Source organism: Aspergillus heteromorphus (genome assembly GCF_003184545.1).
Source record: "Aspergillus heteromorphus CBS 117.55 chromosome Unknown BO70scaffold_20, whole genome shotgun sequence".
NCBI classification, from domain to species: domain Eukaryota; kingdom Fungi; phylum Ascomycota; class Eurotiomycetes; order Eurotiales; family Aspergillaceae; genus Aspergillus; species Aspergillus heteromorphus.
The window spans coordinates 271,192-287,675 of NW_020290425.1; the positions used below are offsets into that span (position 1 = coordinate 271,192).

A 16,484-nucleotide genomic window follows, 5' to 3' on the forward strand; every position below is an offset into this window, starting at 1 on the left:
TAGTCAAGGAGTGTTGGCTCATTGGCTTAGATCGAATATTTGTGGAGCATAGTGAAGGCGAGCGTTATTTGCCAGGTGACTACGATCCGGACAACATACTTGGTTGATCTCAACCGGCCCTGCGCATGAAGAGATAGATGTGTCAACTGCCAAAAGCCTACGGAGTGCTCCGTAAATAGTTACTCTCACCTGCCATCTCCCTAGTTTGCCAACCTCGCGTGTCGAGGTGAAACAGGCCGAGCAGCCCACGAGTCAGAGGGGCCCGAGTCAGGGCACGAGTCAGGGCACGAGGCAGAGGGCCCGAGGCCCGCCGTGCCGTCCCCAACCAGTCCTTCACCTGGATCAAATCCACACGAGAGCTCCTCTAAGACTCTTTGGATATTTCCGAAGGTGAAAGGAGCCCGTCGGACCTCCCCGCCTTCACGCGCATGTCGTCGGTTGGGAGAGGTGGAGTTGTGCATTTCCGGGAGAAGCTTCCACCTCTTCCACCTCTTCCACTTAATCCACTTTCCTCACGCGTGCCACCGGCCGATCTGCACTGACCGTCGACGATGGTGTCATTCCTGATCATTCCTCCACCAATGGCTCCGCTCAATCGAAACGCTTGGTGTCGGGCGACAGCAGTCTAGTTGAACCTAAACCCTCGTGCCGTTCTGCTTTGATTAAATCGTGGAGTCCTCCGGCGGTGTTTAATATACACATCGTCCGATATTGTCCTTCGTCTGCTCCGTGTTGAAAGTTGAAAGGAGAACCGCCGACGTTATTCCCCATCCCCCCCCCCCCTCCCCGTCCATAAAAGCGTGCCTATGGACGTCCTGTCCTTGTCTCTTGTTCTTCCCGACACAGCAGTCTCTCCTTGATCAGTTCCGCCGTGCTTGGATTCATTCACCATGAAGTTCCTGCCTCTCATCTTCTCTTCCCTGCCGCTGCTCGCCAGCGCCGGCCTCACCTACAGCGGAGCCGATATCTCCTCCCTTCTCATTGAGGAAGAATCCGGCATCAGCTACAAGAACCTCGATGGCGAGACTCAGGCTCTGGAGACCATCCTGGCCAACAATGGCGTCAACGCCGTCCGCCAGCGCGTGTGGGTGAACCCCAGCGATGGATCCTACGACCTGGACTACAACCTGAAGCTGGCCAAGCGTGTCAAGGCCGCTGGCATGAGCATCTACCTGGACCTCCACCTGAGTGATACGTGGGCGTCCCCCAGTGCCCAGGTAAGCCACCGCCCTTGCCCACGAAACGAGCCATGGAAGCCCAAGTTAACCCCCGAGATGTAGGCCACCCCCTCCGGCTGGTCGACCACGGACATCGACACCCTCACCTGGCAACTGTACAACTACACCTTGTCCGTGTGCAACACCTTCGCGGAGAACGACCTTGACGTCGAGATTGTCTCCATTGGCAACGAGATCCGCGCGGGTCTCCTCTGGCCGCTGGGTGAGACCAGCAACTACGACAACATCGCCAAGCTGCTGCACTCTGGAGCGTGGGGTGTCAAGGACTCCGACCAGACCACGACCCCCAAGATAATGATCCACCTGGACAACGGCTGGGACTGGGACGAGCAGGAGTACTTCTACAACACCGTCCTGGCCACGGGCTCGTTCCTCTCGACGGACTTCGACATCATCGGTGTCTCGTACTACCCCTTCTACAGCTCGGACGCCACCCTGTCCGCCCTGACCACCAGTCTGGCCAACTTGCAGTCGACCTACTCCAAGCCCGTGGCCGTCGTGGAGACCGACTGGCCCATCTCCTGCCCCGACCCGGCATACGCCTTCCCCTCGGACCTGAGCTCCATCCCCTTCTCGGCCGCCGGCCAGGAGGAATTCATGGAGAAGCTGGCCGCCGTGGTGGAGGACACCACCGACGGTGAGGGCATCTACTACTGGGAGCCCGCCTGGGTGGACAACGCCGACCTGGGATCGAGCTGTTCGTCCGTCATCATGGTGGACTCCAGCAACGACGAGGTCTTGGAGAGTGTGACCGTCTTTGCCGACATTTAAACACTTTTTTTTTTTTTTTTTTTCTTCTTTCAATTGTGTATAACTTAGGTTTGAATATTTTTATGAGTTGGTTAGTAAGTTGTTGGTGGTACGGATTAGGATGGGTTGTAAATATCTACTTCCGAAGGATTCCAAAATGACAGGTCCCATTCCTAGTATCAAGTACGTGCTTTGCGTCAGCTGTCAAAATCCAGAAATCCCGTAGGAAAAAAAAAAAAAAAAAAAAAAAAAAAAAAGAGCGGTGGCATGTTTCAGCTGTCCAGGAAGATACTCGCCAGGGGAAAGCAATTCATCCGATTGGAAAAACAAAGATCCATCAGGAAAGAAACTACCGGGCCGCGTCGATACTAATAATAAACGAACCATGGGCCGACAGTAGCGGTGGGTGGCTGTGCACGGACGATACCCTCGCACGCAGTAACTGGACTGGCACGGCGGTTAATCAGGGGATGGAATTGGTGGTTGGAGTTCTTATTATTGCTATTATGGTTATTGCCATGGCTATTGCCATGGTTATTGTTGTTCTTAGGGTTTTGGATAGGTGCGATGTTTATTCCGTACTAGTTCGTACTTGGTAACTGCAGGGCCGGTGCCGTGAGGCTGACTCGTCGACGGGGCCAGTCAGTCAGGCAGGTCACGCAATTTCAGGAAATACGAGATCTGTTTATCACTGCGATGTAGATCTTGTTACAGTCTGATTAACTATCGACTCTGTAAGTACATCTTAAATTAAGTATTGATCTATCCATCTGTTTACTCCAAATTGTATCTGTCGTGTGGGATGGCGATCTATTCCCGCGGGTTATTAGGGCATGGCTGACCAGTCAGTCAGTCAATAAGTCGCAACATCATACTTTCGTACTTTCTTTCTTTCTTTCTTTCTTTTGGTCCCTGGTGTCATGGTAAGTGATTACTGCAGGGTTACTGGTAAAGGTTAAAAAGTAGGAAACAGGCTTCAGCATTTTTACTCCAGATCTGGTGGGCTATTTTTATCCCGTCCCATCGTCGATTAGATCAATCATCCAGGCTGGTACATGGTACTGTAGTGGTAGTACAGCCAGGGATCATCCTATCATGATGAATAATGGGTGAGGGTTCATGGATCATGCATGGATCATGGATCATGGATCATGGAGGCTACTGACTTACTACTTTTGTATGTATGTATGTACAGTTTTTACTTACGTCAAGCATGGTCTCTTCCCCCCCCCCCTTTCATTCCTGGCAGCATAGCACATTTCCCTGGTGGATCCTGCAGTCTGCCTTGTCGGATGCTGGGACTGAGTCCCTTTCGGATCTGTCAAACAGGACCGTTATTGCCTCCTGTCCAGGCAGCCTTTAATTTCCAGTCCTCACTGCGAGGGAAGGGAACTAGATAAATAAATCGTGATGACTCTGTAGAGTGTAAGGAAGTTCCTCCGTAGAGAGTTGGTCGATATCAGGCGATTTCGCAGCACGTGCCGGGGCGAATCAGGCATCCAGGCGCGCTCTCGCGGACTCTCTCTCCCCGTCTTTTGGACTCTCTCTCTCTCTCTCTCTCTCTCTCTCTCTCCATCCCATCATCATTCAACTTCTCTCTTCACTGCTCTTCTTTTCCCTCGCACTGCCTCCCTCCGTCTCCCTAGCTTCGCTTCTTGTCATCCCTCCCCGGTCAGGGATCATCCTTCGGCTTTCTTCCCTGGCGCTTCTGGCGCCCGAGAATGTGCAACCGTCCCCTCCAGACCGACCGCTGATGCTTGCGCCACGAGGCTGAATTCCAACTCTCCTCCCTGCTTGCTCTCTCGCCCTCTTCTTCCCTCCCTCCCGACCGACCGTGTCCACCCGTCCGCACACACGAATGACAGCTCAACTTCCGCCTGTCTCCATTTGAATTTTGTGCTGTTTCTGAATCGGTCGACCACTCGCTCGCCGTCATCCACCGAACTCGTGCCCGATTCCTTCGCCCACCTTCCCCCTCCCCTCCGTCCACTGCGCCGCGTCGGACTTGCACCCCCCCCCCCCCCCCGCGTTCTCTTTCTCTCTCCACTCCTGATTCAGCCCGGGTGGTGAGATTGATCTGACCTTGCTTCTTTCACATCTCCCCCCCCCTCTCAGCCTTGCGTCGCGTGGGATCTATTTTGGGATTCCTTCGTCATGGCTTCCCAGGACACGCTCCGGGAACCGGGGCAATCTTCCGCTGGCATGAAGAACCGCAGCGTGAGCCCATCCCACCATCCTTATAATGACCCCTCCGCGGGCTTGACCTTGGACGTCTCGGTCGCAACAAGTGCTTCTCCTTACAACACCGCTTCCTTCAACCCCTCCAACCCTGGCGCCTCCGACTCCTACGGCTATAACCCCGCTAGTTATCTCTCCGCACCCTCCGCCGCGCAGACGCTGGGCCCGACCGACCAGACCTACGCGCACAACCTTCAGCTGCCACAATCGTTTGATCCTACCCTCCTCTCTCAGCTGGACCAATCGACGGGGTTGTCCTTGCAGCAGCAACAGCAGTCGGACGAGAACTTCCAAAACCTCCTCAACTCGAACCCGGGCGACTTCGACTTTTCCCTCTACCAGAACCCCAGCCCCAGCAGCACTGCGGCACCGGACTACGACTCCCCGCTGCTCCTCGATCCCCAGGTCCACGGCCAGTCCCAACCAGGCTGTCAGGCTGTCAACCCAGCCGACCTCGTCAGCCAGATACCCTCTCCTCATCCTTCGGCTTCTCCCCAGCTGTCTCCCATTTCGCCGCAAGATCATTACCACCGCTCTTCTCCCGGGCCCATGTCGCCGCCGAACTCAACCCCGGGGACATACTATACCCCGCAACACTCCCGTCATACCTCGTTAGATCCTGCCACTGCCGCATATCTCACGGGAAATGTGCACCATGACTGGCAGGCGGTCATGGCCAATTCCGCCTTCCAGGGACATCGACGGGCCCCCTCTGAGGTGTCCGAGGTCTCCTCTGCGGCCCCGTCCCCGTACATGTCGCAGCATGAATCCTTCGATGGCGTGGATAACAATCCTTCCCCGCTCTTAGCGCCCCAAAATGATCCTGGCCTCTACGACAATGCATTGGGGATTGAATCCTTCACTCTGTCCGAAAACCAGCAGCAGCATCAACAGCCAGCCTTCAGTCCGGGCCAGAGCCCGTACATCTCGCCGCAGTTGATGCCCCAGCAGGGCACGGAGATGATGCCCAACGTACCATACATCTCGCCCCCGGCGGTGAATACGCAGTATCCAACACCGCCGACAGACATCTACGCCGAGAGTATGGCACAGGGAAACAATATTCCTGGTGACATTGGCCAGGCGTCGCAAATGGCGCCCCCGTCCATCAACGTGGAGTTTGCACCCCCGTCAAAGAACCCGAATATCCTTCAAGCCAAGCCTGCTGCCAATCTAGACTCGCTGAGCCCGCCTGTCGCCATGCGTAAGCGCCCTCCATTCCGTACTATCCTTTGGGCAAGCTTTGTGTTCTGAGATAATCGATGCTAACAATAATTCGATTAGGCTCCCGCATGCGCAGTAAGTCGGACCCGTATGCCCACCCGGCTTCTCGCGCCCGGTCTTCTTCAACCTCGACCAGTTTGGAACCTTTTATCCCTCCATCGCCGCGGTCGCTCTCCCCATTCGACTCCGCGCCACGACAGCCTCAGAGTAACCCCAGCTCCCGGGAGCCGTCTCCGTCGCGATCTGGCCGGCGTCTGTCCACGTCCTCTATTGATAGTCGCAATTACATCCTTGGCCTCGCAGATCCCCAACGGCCCGGGGCGACCCTCAACGACTCGAAACGTGTCCAAAAGCATCCGGCGACATTTCAGTGTCACCTGTGCCCCAAGCGTTTCACCCGGGCCTATAACCTACGGTCACATCTGCGCACTCACACGGACGAACGGCCGTTTGTGTGTACGGTATGTGGGAAAGCCTTTGCGCGCCAACATGATCGAAAGCGTCATGAGGGGTTGCATTCGGGAGAAAAGAAGTTCGTCTGCCGTGGTGAGCTGTCCCGGGGCGGGCAATGGGGTTGTGGCCGGCGATTTGCTCGGGCAGATGCTCTGGGTCGTCATTTCCGGTCTGAAGCTGGTCGGATCTGTATCAAACCGTTGCTGGACGAAGAATCCCAGGAACGCGAGCGCACCATGATGGACCAGCAACAGCATCTACAGCCCATGCCACCTCCGTTGATGGTGCCGGCAATGGATGGCCAGCACGCAAGCAATTTCATCCTCCCCGCGGCGTTGCTGGCCCAATACCCAGCGCTTCAGACCTTGCAATGGGACCAAATACCGGCCAATGCAGACGATCCGAGCGATATCGGAGGACGCAGCAGTTTCGACGCGAGCTCTGGCGGCGAATATGGCTTCGATGACGATGAGTCTGGCATGAGTAGTGTCTCCGGTATGAGCGGAGGCTATTCAGGCAGCCAGGGCAATATCTATGATATGAACGGCCAGGGTCAGATGTTAGGGATGAACCCGGGAGACACGAGTTATCAGGAAACGGAATGGAGAGGATGATGACGCCTTTTCGTCTCTCTCTTTTCTCTATTGACCCTCCATTCCGTTGCTACTTTTCTTTTCTTCTCATCCTCCATATTATCTCTCCATTTCATTCCCTACAGTTACCTCATTCACCAATGTGGAGAGGGTGATGGATACATCTTACCTGGCAGATATCTGCATCAAACCCCCGGGTGCAGACTTCTCTTCACACGATAATTTCAATTCTAGATAGAGAGAGGGCTTTGGCGTTGTGTTACAGGTGGGAAATCGGTGGTAGCCCAGATGACGGCGGATTCGATTCACTTTCGTTCAGATACCTTCTTCTTTCTTCTTGCTCTACCCACTGATTTATGGCTATGGTGGTTTTTTTCCCCTTCTTCTTTACCTGGGTTATGGCTATTGATCCCTACCCACTAGCTGGTCTGGTACCCCCAGACCCTCATTCTTTTTTCTTTTCTTTTTTTCTTACGTCTTTACGATGAACTCTGGCTTCATACCCCCTGGAAGATGCTCCATCTGTTTTTCGTGTGCGAGATACCCGAGAAAGAGGGTGCTTGGGTTGGGATATCCCTTTGAATGTTTTACAGTTGTTTATTTATCTATTTAGTCTGGATCGGAATGGTCAGTAGGATGGGTATGGTATGGTATGGTATGGTATGGTATGATATGATATGGTTTTGTAATACTCTTTTTTTTTTTTCAATTTCTTTCTTTCTTCTTTGGGGCCCCGTCTCTCGCATTCTTCATTGGGAGGGGATAGTGAATGGGTGCATGGGTGCATGGGTGGGTGGTGCATTCAGTTGAATAATGTATGCATATACTGGTCACATCTGACCAGATCGGACCGGACCAGATCAGACTGGCATGAAATGCTTCCTCGTATTCATCCCTCTTCATTGGAGTATGATACATACATATACTATCTATACGTAGCTAGCTTAGGATGTATGTAGAAAGAGTAGTATATGTAAGATATGGAAGGGAGTTTTTATATACTGTAACAAGCCCGAAAAAAAAAAGTAGAGTGAGTATTCCGTATATTTCATAAATATACGATCCACTAACGCCAAAAGTAAACGGTCTACATCCATCATCCATGCGTCCAGCCATCTACTACCCATTCATTCATCCAGACCGACAGTGGAAGATAAGACTAGAGAGATAGAGAGGACGGACAGACAAACAGACGAAGGTAATCTACGCGCGCAAGCTTACTAACTTCTCGATATCGGCGATCCATTTAATGGAGAACTCCTCCTCGGAGAAGCGCAAAGCGGATTTACGGGCGCGCAGACGCATCGCGACCTTCTCTTCCTCGGGAAGGGCGAGGGCGGCCTCGAAGGAGGCAGCGAATTCCTCCTCGGTTGAGGCGCGGAAGCCCGTGGCGCCGTCGCCGAGGTCGATGACGATGTCTTCGCGGGGACCGCCGGAGTCGTGGACGACACTGATCAGGCCGGCGGCTTGGTACTCGACGACGCAGATGCCGAAGTGCTCGTTCCACATGGCGTTGACGCCGATGGAGGCGGTGCCGAGGTGGTCGAGGATGGCGGGCCAGCTGGCGTCGCAGAGGAAGGTGGTGTGGTCGCGGATACGGAGTTCGTGGGCCAGAAGCCGGAGGTTGTAGATGTGGGTTTCGTCGGGGCTGGCGTGGCGGACAGAGCCGATGAGGACGAGCTTGGGCTCTTGATCGGGGCTGGGGGTCTCGCCGAGACGTTTGCGACGCTCCTGGAGGAAGCGCGCGAACGAGCGCAGGACGAGCGGGTGGTTCTTTTCCGGGCGGAACTGGGCGATGTACAGGATGAGGGGCTGGCGGGAGGATTCGGTCTCAGGGGTGACGGTGATGGTGGATTCGAGTTCGGAGACGGCGGTGGGCGGGAAGATGACGGTGGGGTCCTTGTAGGTGTTGGACTGGCGGGCGGGACCCCAGATGGCGCGGATGTGCGCGGAGGTCCAGGACGAGTTGCACATGACGACGTCGACGTGACCGCCGACCCAGCCGTACAGTTTGGCGAACGCGACCCAGTATTTCCGCTTGACCTGGCCCTTCAGGCCCTTGCCGGCGCCGGCGTTGACGCCTTGGAGACCCGTTTGGTCGTCCAGGGACTGGAGCATGTCGGTGGAGATGGTCGGGTAGTGCACGTAGGCGGCCGTCGGGACGGAGGGGAAGAGGAGCTTGCTGAAGGCGAGGGTGAAGGCGTAGCCCATGGTGTCGACGAAGATGTCCGGGACGAGGAGGCTGAAGGCGTCGTAGGCGACGATGAGGGAGCCCAGGGACTGGCCCAGGAGAGTCATGTAGGGGTACATGCTGCTAACGACGTATTTGCGGGTTGAGAGGTAGAGGAGCACGACGGTGGGGGCATGGAGGTGGATGTTGAAGCGGTTCTGGAAGGGAGGGGGTTAGGTTGGGAGTTCCAGAGCCGTGGGAGTGAGAGACGCACCTGGACTCTCTCCAGCATGGCTGCTTTGTTGACCTCGTGGTCACCGGTATAGATGGCGCAGATGGCCTTGGGCCAGCGCTTCTGGGTTGCCCTCACGGCTTCCCAGAGGACACGCTCTCCGCCGCCGCCGGCATTGCTGTGAAGAGACGAGCGTCAGTCAAGGTGCGTGAGATGAGATGAGATGAGATGAGATGCTCTGGCTGCCTACCAGAACGGGTGAAAGAAGCCGATGATGCCGTCCCACTCGTCATTTCCGTTGATGCCAGCTGTTCCGGAAGTGGAGCTGGAGGTATCGACCTTCTCCCAGTCTTCTTCATCGTCGCCGGAGGTCGTTGCGGAGGATGGTTTGGCCCGTTTCGAGAATTCCTCCTCGTCAGCGCGGACCCGCGAGACGATATAATCGCGCCGAGAACGGCTTCTCCTCTGCACGACCCATCCCACTGCGCGGAGCACCAGGCGGAGAACACCCAGGGGCAGCTGGGGGAGCAGCACGCAGGTCGCGAGGAGGGAGAGCAGAGTGATGAACGACTTCAGAATGAGCAGCATCATGATGGGCTAGCGAGAGACTGCAGTGGACATGGTAGTGTAAGAAAGGGAGAGCGACGGAAGAGGAGGGGGGGAATTGGACAGCGTGGAGGTTTGAGGGCGACGAAGCGAGCGGCGGGTCGAGAATAAATATAGAGAGGAGAAAGATGGAGGCCAGCGGCATTACGATTACGAGGCCCCCGTCCCGCCCGCTGATGTACCGAACTTACATACCATACATACACCGTATGTATGGTACGGCCCGGATATGACAGGCGCCACGTGACCCGGTCTGTTTTCCCTTCCCCGGCCGATAACTCCGATGGTTTTCTGTTGGAAGACATCATCTGGTTTGCCTGCCTGGACTGATCGGTTCGTGCGCGCGGTGCGTCAAAGGCATTGTCTCCGGTCCCATTATTGCCCCCCCTACCCCCCCGTCAACATGCGGCCTTTCCGACTGTCACCCACCTTCCGGAAGCCGGCCACCTTCCATCAAGTGCGGCACTTCCACCCAACACGGCCCTCGCCCTTCCTGAACGAGGCCCTGGAGCTCTCATCGACCTTCATCCACAGCGTCCACTCTATCAGCGGCCTACCATGGGCCCTCTCCATCCCATTGACCGCCGTAATCGTCCGAATGACCGTGGCCATGCCCTTCCAGTTGTATAGCAAGATGCAAGCGCACCGAGAAAACGAAGTGCAACCGCTGCAGGTGTCATGGGCCAAGCACTATCGCAACAAAGTCTACGAAGAAAAGACCGGCAAATTACCCACCGACAATGTCTCCCTGCAACCCAGGGAAAGAATGCAGGTCCTGACGTTAGTGCGCCAGAAGAAGAAAGCCATATCGCGTCACATGGGAATCCCGCGGTTCTGGAGAGTGGCCAACTTCCTACAGATCCCCGTCTGGATCTCCGTCATGGAGGGCCTTCGCGCGATGTCGGGAAACAACCGCGGTCTGGTTCCCTGGCTACTGTCCTGCATGGAGCCTGCAGCCCAGGCCGGAGAGACCCCCCTACGTCTGATGGTCGAGCCGTCCCTAGCTACAGAGGGTGCTCTCTGGTTCCCGGATCTGCTGGCGGGTGACCCGACGGGGATCCTGCCCATCGTGCTGACGGGTTCTATCTTGCTTAACATCCGTTGCGGGTGGAAGGTCCCTCCGCTGAAGGATCTGGCTCACCTGCCGAAGATAGAGATGTATAAGAAGTTTTTCACGCGGGGGATAAGGCTCTTTATCCAGATACTAGCACTGAACGTCGGTGTCTCATCCTACCTGTGGGAAATGCCTGCCGCGTTGATGATCTACTGGACTACCAGCACCACGATGGCAACCTTGCAGACTCTGTTTCTGGATAGGGTTCTTTTCCCGACCAAGCCGTTGAAACCCTGGGTCAGACAGTACCTGTCGTACCGCTCCCCGACCAAGCAGACTAAACTCAAGCCGTGAGTTTATTGGGGCTATGAATTGGATACTTGGGTTTGCAGGGCTGGACGACGACTACGGGTCGTGATTGAGACGATATAGCGGACCTACCGCCAGAGTGCGCTGTCGCCAAAGACAACCTCGGAATTTGGAGACATAGTTCTTCACAAGGGCAGGAACTCGGGACAAGTGAACGGCAAACCACTAGCTTTTCAAGACAGGGGCTGAGCCCCTCGATACCCGGAACGAGTGCATGACAAGCCTTGGGCTTCTGCAGTGTCCGTCAACGGCCGAGGCGAGAAACCTTCCGTGGTCCACTTTGCTAAAGCTGCTGAGTTGTAGCGCTGCTCCCAACCAGGATCGATGATGGCCCAGCAGGGATGAATAAGACATCTGACGATTCTGCATACTCCCAGAATTTCAAAACCGGCAGCTCAACCCATTCGCCTAAGAGATGGAGGCTCCGCCACTCTTATTTATCGCAGCTACCTTCCTGTAACATACCTTCCAAGGAAATGGAAATAAACAGCCCATCACAACCGAGTGTCTTGGTGACCAGACAGCGTAACATTTTCTAAGTGTAAAGGATGCTAATGCATACAACAAACCACCATCCCAGGCCTGCAGGAGTTAACGCCAGCTTACTGCCATCTGAAGATAGATGCAGCCGAACATGGACCGATAATACGATTTTGGAAAATAAGATGGAAAAAGAACAGTCTGATGTCATGAAAATCTTTCCAGCGTCTTTCTACGCCGATAATTGGTAAAACATGCAACGACGTCCGAATCACAGCTTCGCCTTGGCGTTCTCCTCGGACGCGCTGGCTTCTTCGTTGACGGTGATGGTGCGCAAGTCGGGGCCCTCGCCGAAGAAGATCACTTCGACGGTCACATCGTCACTAGAGATGGTATTAGTGGCTGCGGTCAATGGAAAAAGATGAAGGCTGGCTTACCGGTATCTACGAGAATAGGGACTCGGAAGAGTCAGCAGAGCGCAAACCATATCCTTCTCCTTTCCTCCCAGGGCATTGCGCACCAGGTGAGTGGCCGCATTGTTGTCCTCGACGGTGAACCGATTGGCCACACCGGAGATATCGTACTGCTGCTGGCGGATAGGAGGGCGCTGGCCTTCAGTGCTGGTCTCCTTGGATTCTTCTATAGGGAGCTGCTTGCTGTCGAAGCCAAACCAGCTCTTCAGCCAGGTCTTGTTGCTTCCACCGGCACCGGCCTGCTGCTGCTCAACCCATTGACCAACGAGCCCGACAACTTCCTCGTTGCTCAGCATCTCCCAGAGACCGTCGGTCGCGAGGACCAGGAAGTCGCCGCGGGCGGGCTCCACTTTAGTGGTGGTGATCACCGGCTCAGCAGTCACGTACGGAGGAGTCTTCAACAAGGGGTGAGGGGTGCGGCCCAAGAACTGGCGCTTGATCTTGTCCTGCGTATCCTTGCTCCACTTGTAGAATGCATCTCCGAAGGACCGACTGGGTTCCAGCTGGCCGAGGATTCGTCCGTTCCGCACAACATTGGGCTCACCGGGGTGCTCCTCTCGGAGGCGGTTCATCTCCGAGGGAGTGCCACCGGTTTGATCTTCGGAGAGCTGTGTTGCCGACCATTTACCGTTCGGACCACGGCGACCCAGAACGGCCCTGGAATCACCAGCAACAGCAACCTTCAAGTCCTTGGACTGGGAGTCGTAGAAAGCAAGGAGAGCGCAGGAACCGGAAAGGGCAGGCGCAAGCATCTCGGCTGCGGCGCGGCGCGATTTATCCTTGAGCACCTTGTCGACACTGCTGTAAACGATGTCATTGTCCAAACGAGTGAAGCCCTGCTTGATCGCAGCGTCCACGGCGGCGGACGAGGGCAACAGCACGGATGGGTCTGCGGCGGCGGCTTTGTAGGTGGAATTCAGTTCCCGAGCGACGTATGAGATGAGGACGTTGCGCAGTTTGGCCGAAGTCGTCCAGCCGCTATGAGACGGTTAGCAAGTGAGAGATAGACACAACTGCTGGCAACAGTGGAGACTCACGAATGGCCATCGAACACTCCCCAGAACATCCAATCGCTGCTGGACTCGCCTTCCGTGGCCGTAGCCACGGAGGACGGCACTTCGACCACCTTCTCAGCGTGGTCATCTTCGATCGGAGAATTGCTGGGGACCTGGACAACATCGTAGCGGACCACTCCCTTGCCCCGGTTCACCATGTACGACTCCTCATTCTTCCTGAGCTTCTGTGTGGCCTGCTCCGGGGTCAACATCTCGAGGACTCGGCGGTCGGAATCGTCGGTGTTCTTGAACACGGGCTGCTCTCCGGAAAGGGTGGCGGTATAGAACTGATCATTATCCACGAGCAGAGCACGGCGGGTGGTCTCCGCAGGGTCTTCCGCATGGGCGCTGGAAGTAGTAGTAAGGGAGCGTAGCTGTGAGGCGGAGGTTGCGTTCAGGCCCGCCGATGCCTGCTGAGCGCCGTTGCCCTGATAGGCGTACCAGGCACCCGAGGCGACGACGGTCGAGATGACAGCGAGCGAGAAGTTCCGGAGATGCATCGACGACTGCAGAGTAGCGGGGAGGTAAGAAGGATGTCTGCCGGAGGAGGGACGAAGGCCGAGACGACTGCTGGAGAAGGACACGGCGCACGGTTTCCTACCAGCGACCCTCCATGTTGGCACGCGACGGGCAGTACGGAGAGCCTGGATAGCCGCACGACGCATTGAGCCGGCGGGGGGGGGGGGGGGAAGAAGCGGAGTTGAAGTCGAAGATGTCCTGACTACTCTCCGTCTTTGGGATCTGGAGGAGAACAGCGACGACGACGACAACAATGACGACAAGACGAACACACAGAAAGGCCGATGAAGGCAACGGGGATCCCGCCGCCGATTGCGTCATGTGATGCCGTACGAAAGGTAACCGTACCGCACAATACGTGACCGTATTACGGTACCCCGCTAATCCCGTCTCGGCAGTGTCGTCATTCTGATCCCCGCGGACTGCCCGCTGCCATAATTATTATTCGGCTTCGTTTTGTTGCATATCTTCCCCCCCCCCCCCCCCCCCCCCTCATTGCGACAAGCCGTCCTGGTCGTCTCCGCGAGGACTTTCCCCACTAATTAGCGACTGATCACATACCCAACAGTCCCTTCTGAATGTCCTCCCGCGCGCTCCGCAGGCTGCAAAAGCAGCGCGAGCAAGAGCTGCAGCAGGCATCACTGCACGCCGAACAAGAAAATGACAACTCAAGCGACGAGGAGCCGATCTCTCGGCCGTCAAAGCCGAAGCTGAACGCTTTTGATCTCCTGAACATGGTCGAAGATGAGGACGAGCAGGGATCTGAAAACGAAGCCGAGTCGGAAGTCGAGGACGAGGTCGAGGTACCTGAGCCGGTGACTCAGCCGAAGAAAGATGTTTCGGTGTCCGCAAAGCCAGCAGGCTCGGGAAAGAAGAAGAAGAAAAACAACAAAAAGAAGAAGGGAGCGGCGGCAAAGTCAGGGACCCCGCCAACTGCAGCGCCTGGGAAAGGAAAGCTGGACGATATTGACCGAGCGCTGAAGGACTTGGCCGTCGACCCCAAACAGGCCGCACGCTCCGGTGCCACGGCTGGCGCTGGCAATGTTCGTGATACTTCGTTCCCGAAGACGCCGGAAGAACTTCTTGCCATAGACCCCAGGTCCCTCAATGCAACAAACGAAATGCGCAAGCTGTTCGGCAACGTGGTATTGGAGAACTTCGACCAAGACACTGGCTCGGGCCGCAGGAGGGACAGAACTCAGGAGACGGTCGATCTGGGCCAGGCATTGACAGGGAGGTACAGCCCTGCAAGCAGGGGCCAGAGCCTGGCGGGCGTGACACTACGGCGGAATGCCCTCATGCAGGGCAGAGATGAATGGCCCCGGGCGCCTAGTGGCGGTCTTGGGATGGAGCTCACTGAGAAACTTGCGGACGGTGCTACACTCTACAAGATTCTCCATAATGCGACATACACCGACATACAGAGGCAGTTTGACATGTGCGTGGAGTCGATGGACCCTCAAAGGATGATCCACCTCCTGCAGTACAACCCATACCATATCTCCACTTTGCTCCAAGTGTCGGAAATAGCCAAGCACCAGGGTGACCACGCTGTTTCCGCTGACCTGCTAGAGCGAGCACTGTTTAACATCGGGCGCTCGGCCCATTCGTCGTTCGGTAACCTCCTGAAGCAAGGCCAGGCCCGGTTGGATTTTGTGCAGAATGAGAACCGTGAGCTCTGGCTGGTTGGGTGGAGGTATATTGCCAATCTGGGGATGAAGGGCACCTGGCGGACGGCATATGAGTGGGCGAAGCTCCTACTGAGCCTCAGCGAGGACGACCCGTACTGCATCCGACTCCTGATCGATCACCTGGCCCTGCGGGGTCGCGAATACGCCCACTTCGTCGACCTGGCCACGCAGACGCAGCTGAGCAAGACATGGGACGCCCTGCCCAACATCCAATGCTCGCTCGTGCTGGCCTATCTCCGACTCAACAAGCCCAAGGAATGCCGCGAGCAGTTGCGTCGGGCCATGTCCCGCTACCCGTGGGTGTTCTGCAAGCTGGCGCAGGAACTCGACATCCAACCCATGCCTAAGAGGATCTGGGGCAAGATGCCGCCCACTGCTGCACACGAGCTCTTCACCGAGCTCTACATTACTCGGGCCAAAGATCTCTGGAATACACCCGAGGCGGTCTCCCTGATCGTGGAAGTTGCCGACACGCTTGCTGACGAAGAAGAGCCCGTCGAGCCCCCGGAGATCACCCTCGACATTGCGCGCCACGTGGTGCTCTCGGATATCCCTCGGGTCACGACGCATCTTCCGGGACGCTTTGTCTCTGGGCGGATCTCCTCATCAGACCCCCTTCCGCCGTACGAGTCGGAAGCCTTCCGCCAGCAATCCGACCCCACCCCATCCTACCTGTCCCAGGTACCGGACGTCGGACGACCCCAATGGCTGCGGGACCTTCTTGACCAGCTGAACAACGGAGCCATCCACTTCCCTCGATTCCAACGGGACGGCGACGAGGAGGCGAACGAAGGCGATGTTCCCGCAGAGGACGACGCCGAGGGCAACCAGGCGCCGGCGCGCCCGAGCGCCGACCAACAACCTCTCCTCGAGCAGTGGCTGCTGGCCGACGGGATGCACACGCTGGAGGCATTTCTCCAGCAGTACGGGGTCGATCGCGGAAACTGGGGAGAGGTGCTCGATTATTCGCCGCTGACGGAGTATGTGGATGCTTTGGAATCTATCCAGCCGGAGTCGGCGCGGGAGAGGTTATTGCAGGGAAGGATTCGGGAGTCGATGGGGGATTTGGCGGTCGCGTTGCTGGAGGATGAGCTCCAGCTGCTTCAGTATGACGAGGAGGAGGACACTGCGTGATAGATACCCCGGTGATGTTTCCATCTGCGTGTAGCCTCGCATAGTTATGAAGCTAGAAGAGGATCGGGCGATGGGGATTTCGAGACGTACTTTTGCATAGAGCTTATGTTTAGACTGTGGGGATACTAAAAGCCACGGGAAACCGAAATACCATTTTACAATCGATGCCATATCTCGAGGTATTCCCGATATTGCAGATATTGCA

The 16,484-nt window shown here is 56.2% G+C and overlaps 6 protein-coding genes across 6 annotated transcripts; 4 read left to right on the forward strand and 2 right to left on the reverse strand.

Moving 5' to 3' along the window:
• Nucleotides 1-776: 776 nt before the first annotated feature.
• On the forward strand, nucleotides 777-2,039 carry BO70DRAFT_363813 (arabinogalactan endo-1,4-beta-galactosidase). The gene is made up of 2 exons (XM_025543656.1): nucleotides 777-1,217; nucleotides 1,281-2,039. Exons 1-2 carry the CDS (start codon nucleotides 891-893, stop codon nucleotides 2,007-2,009), a joined length of 1,056 nt encoding a protein of 351 aa, XP_025397599.1. The 5' UTR covers nucleotides 777-890; the 3' UTR covers nucleotides 2,010-2,039.
• A 2,103-nt stretch (nucleotides 2,040-4,142) lies between these two features.
• crzA (putative C2H2 transcription factor Crz1) lies at nucleotides 4,143-6,517 on the forward strand (the record flags this gene model as incomplete). Its single annotated transcript, XM_025546759.1, has 2 exons — nucleotides 4,143-5,430; nucleotides 5,511-6,517. The coding sequence occupies 2 exons, from the start codon at nucleotides 4,143-4,145 to the stop codon at nucleotides 6,515-6,517; spliced, it is 2,295 nt and encodes a 764-aa protein (XP_025397600.1).
• A 1,182-nt stretch (nucleotides 6,518-7,699) lies between these two features.
• Nucleotides 7,700-9,572, reverse strand: BO70DRAFT_340075 (alpha-1,2-mannosyltransferase ALG11; the record flags this gene model as incomplete). Its single annotated transcript, XM_025541273.1, has 3 exons — nucleotides 9,149-9,572; nucleotides 8,941-9,076; nucleotides 7,700-8,884 (listed from the first exon to the last, which is right to left on the reverse strand). Exons 1-3 carry the CDS (start codon nucleotides 9,487-9,489, stop codon nucleotides 7,700-7,702), a joined length of 1,662 nt encoding a protein of 553 aa, XP_025397601.1. The 5' UTR covers nucleotides 9,490-9,572.
• Nucleotides 9,573-9,832: 260 nt separating this feature from the next.
• On the forward strand, nucleotides 9,833-11,090 carry BO70DRAFT_92571 (putative mitochondrial export translocase Oxa2). The gene has a single exon (XM_025548849.1). It carries the CDS (start codon nucleotides 9,908-9,910, stop codon nucleotides 10,910-10,912), a length of 1,005 nt encoding a protein of 334 aa, XP_025397602.1. The 5' UTR covers nucleotides 9,833-9,907; the 3' UTR covers nucleotides 10,913-11,090.
• A 333-nt stretch (nucleotides 11,091-11,423) lies between these two features.
• Nucleotides 11,424-13,624, reverse strand: ptcF (type 2C protein phosphatase ptcF). The gene is made up of 3 exons (XM_025543657.1): nucleotides 12,918-13,624; nucleotides 11,845-12,858; nucleotides 11,424-11,790 (listed from the first exon to the last, which is right to left on the reverse strand). Exons 1-3 carry the CDS (start codon nucleotides 13,598-13,600, stop codon nucleotides 11,679-11,681), a joined length of 1,809 nt encoding a protein of 602 aa, XP_025397603.1. The 5' UTR covers nucleotides 13,601-13,624; the 3' UTR covers nucleotides 11,424-11,678.
• Nucleotides 13,625-13,951: 327 nt separating this feature from the next.
• On the forward strand, nucleotides 13,952-16,469 carry BO70DRAFT_363820 (transcriptional repressor TCF25 family protein). Its single transcript, XM_025543658.1, has one exon. The coding sequence runs from the start codon at nucleotides 14,033-14,035 to the stop codon at nucleotides 16,277-16,279; it is 2,247 nt and encodes a 748-aa protein (XP_025397604.1). The 5' UTR covers nucleotides 13,952-14,032; the 3' UTR covers nucleotides 16,280-16,469.
• Nucleotides 16,470-16,484: the final 15 nt, after the last annotated feature.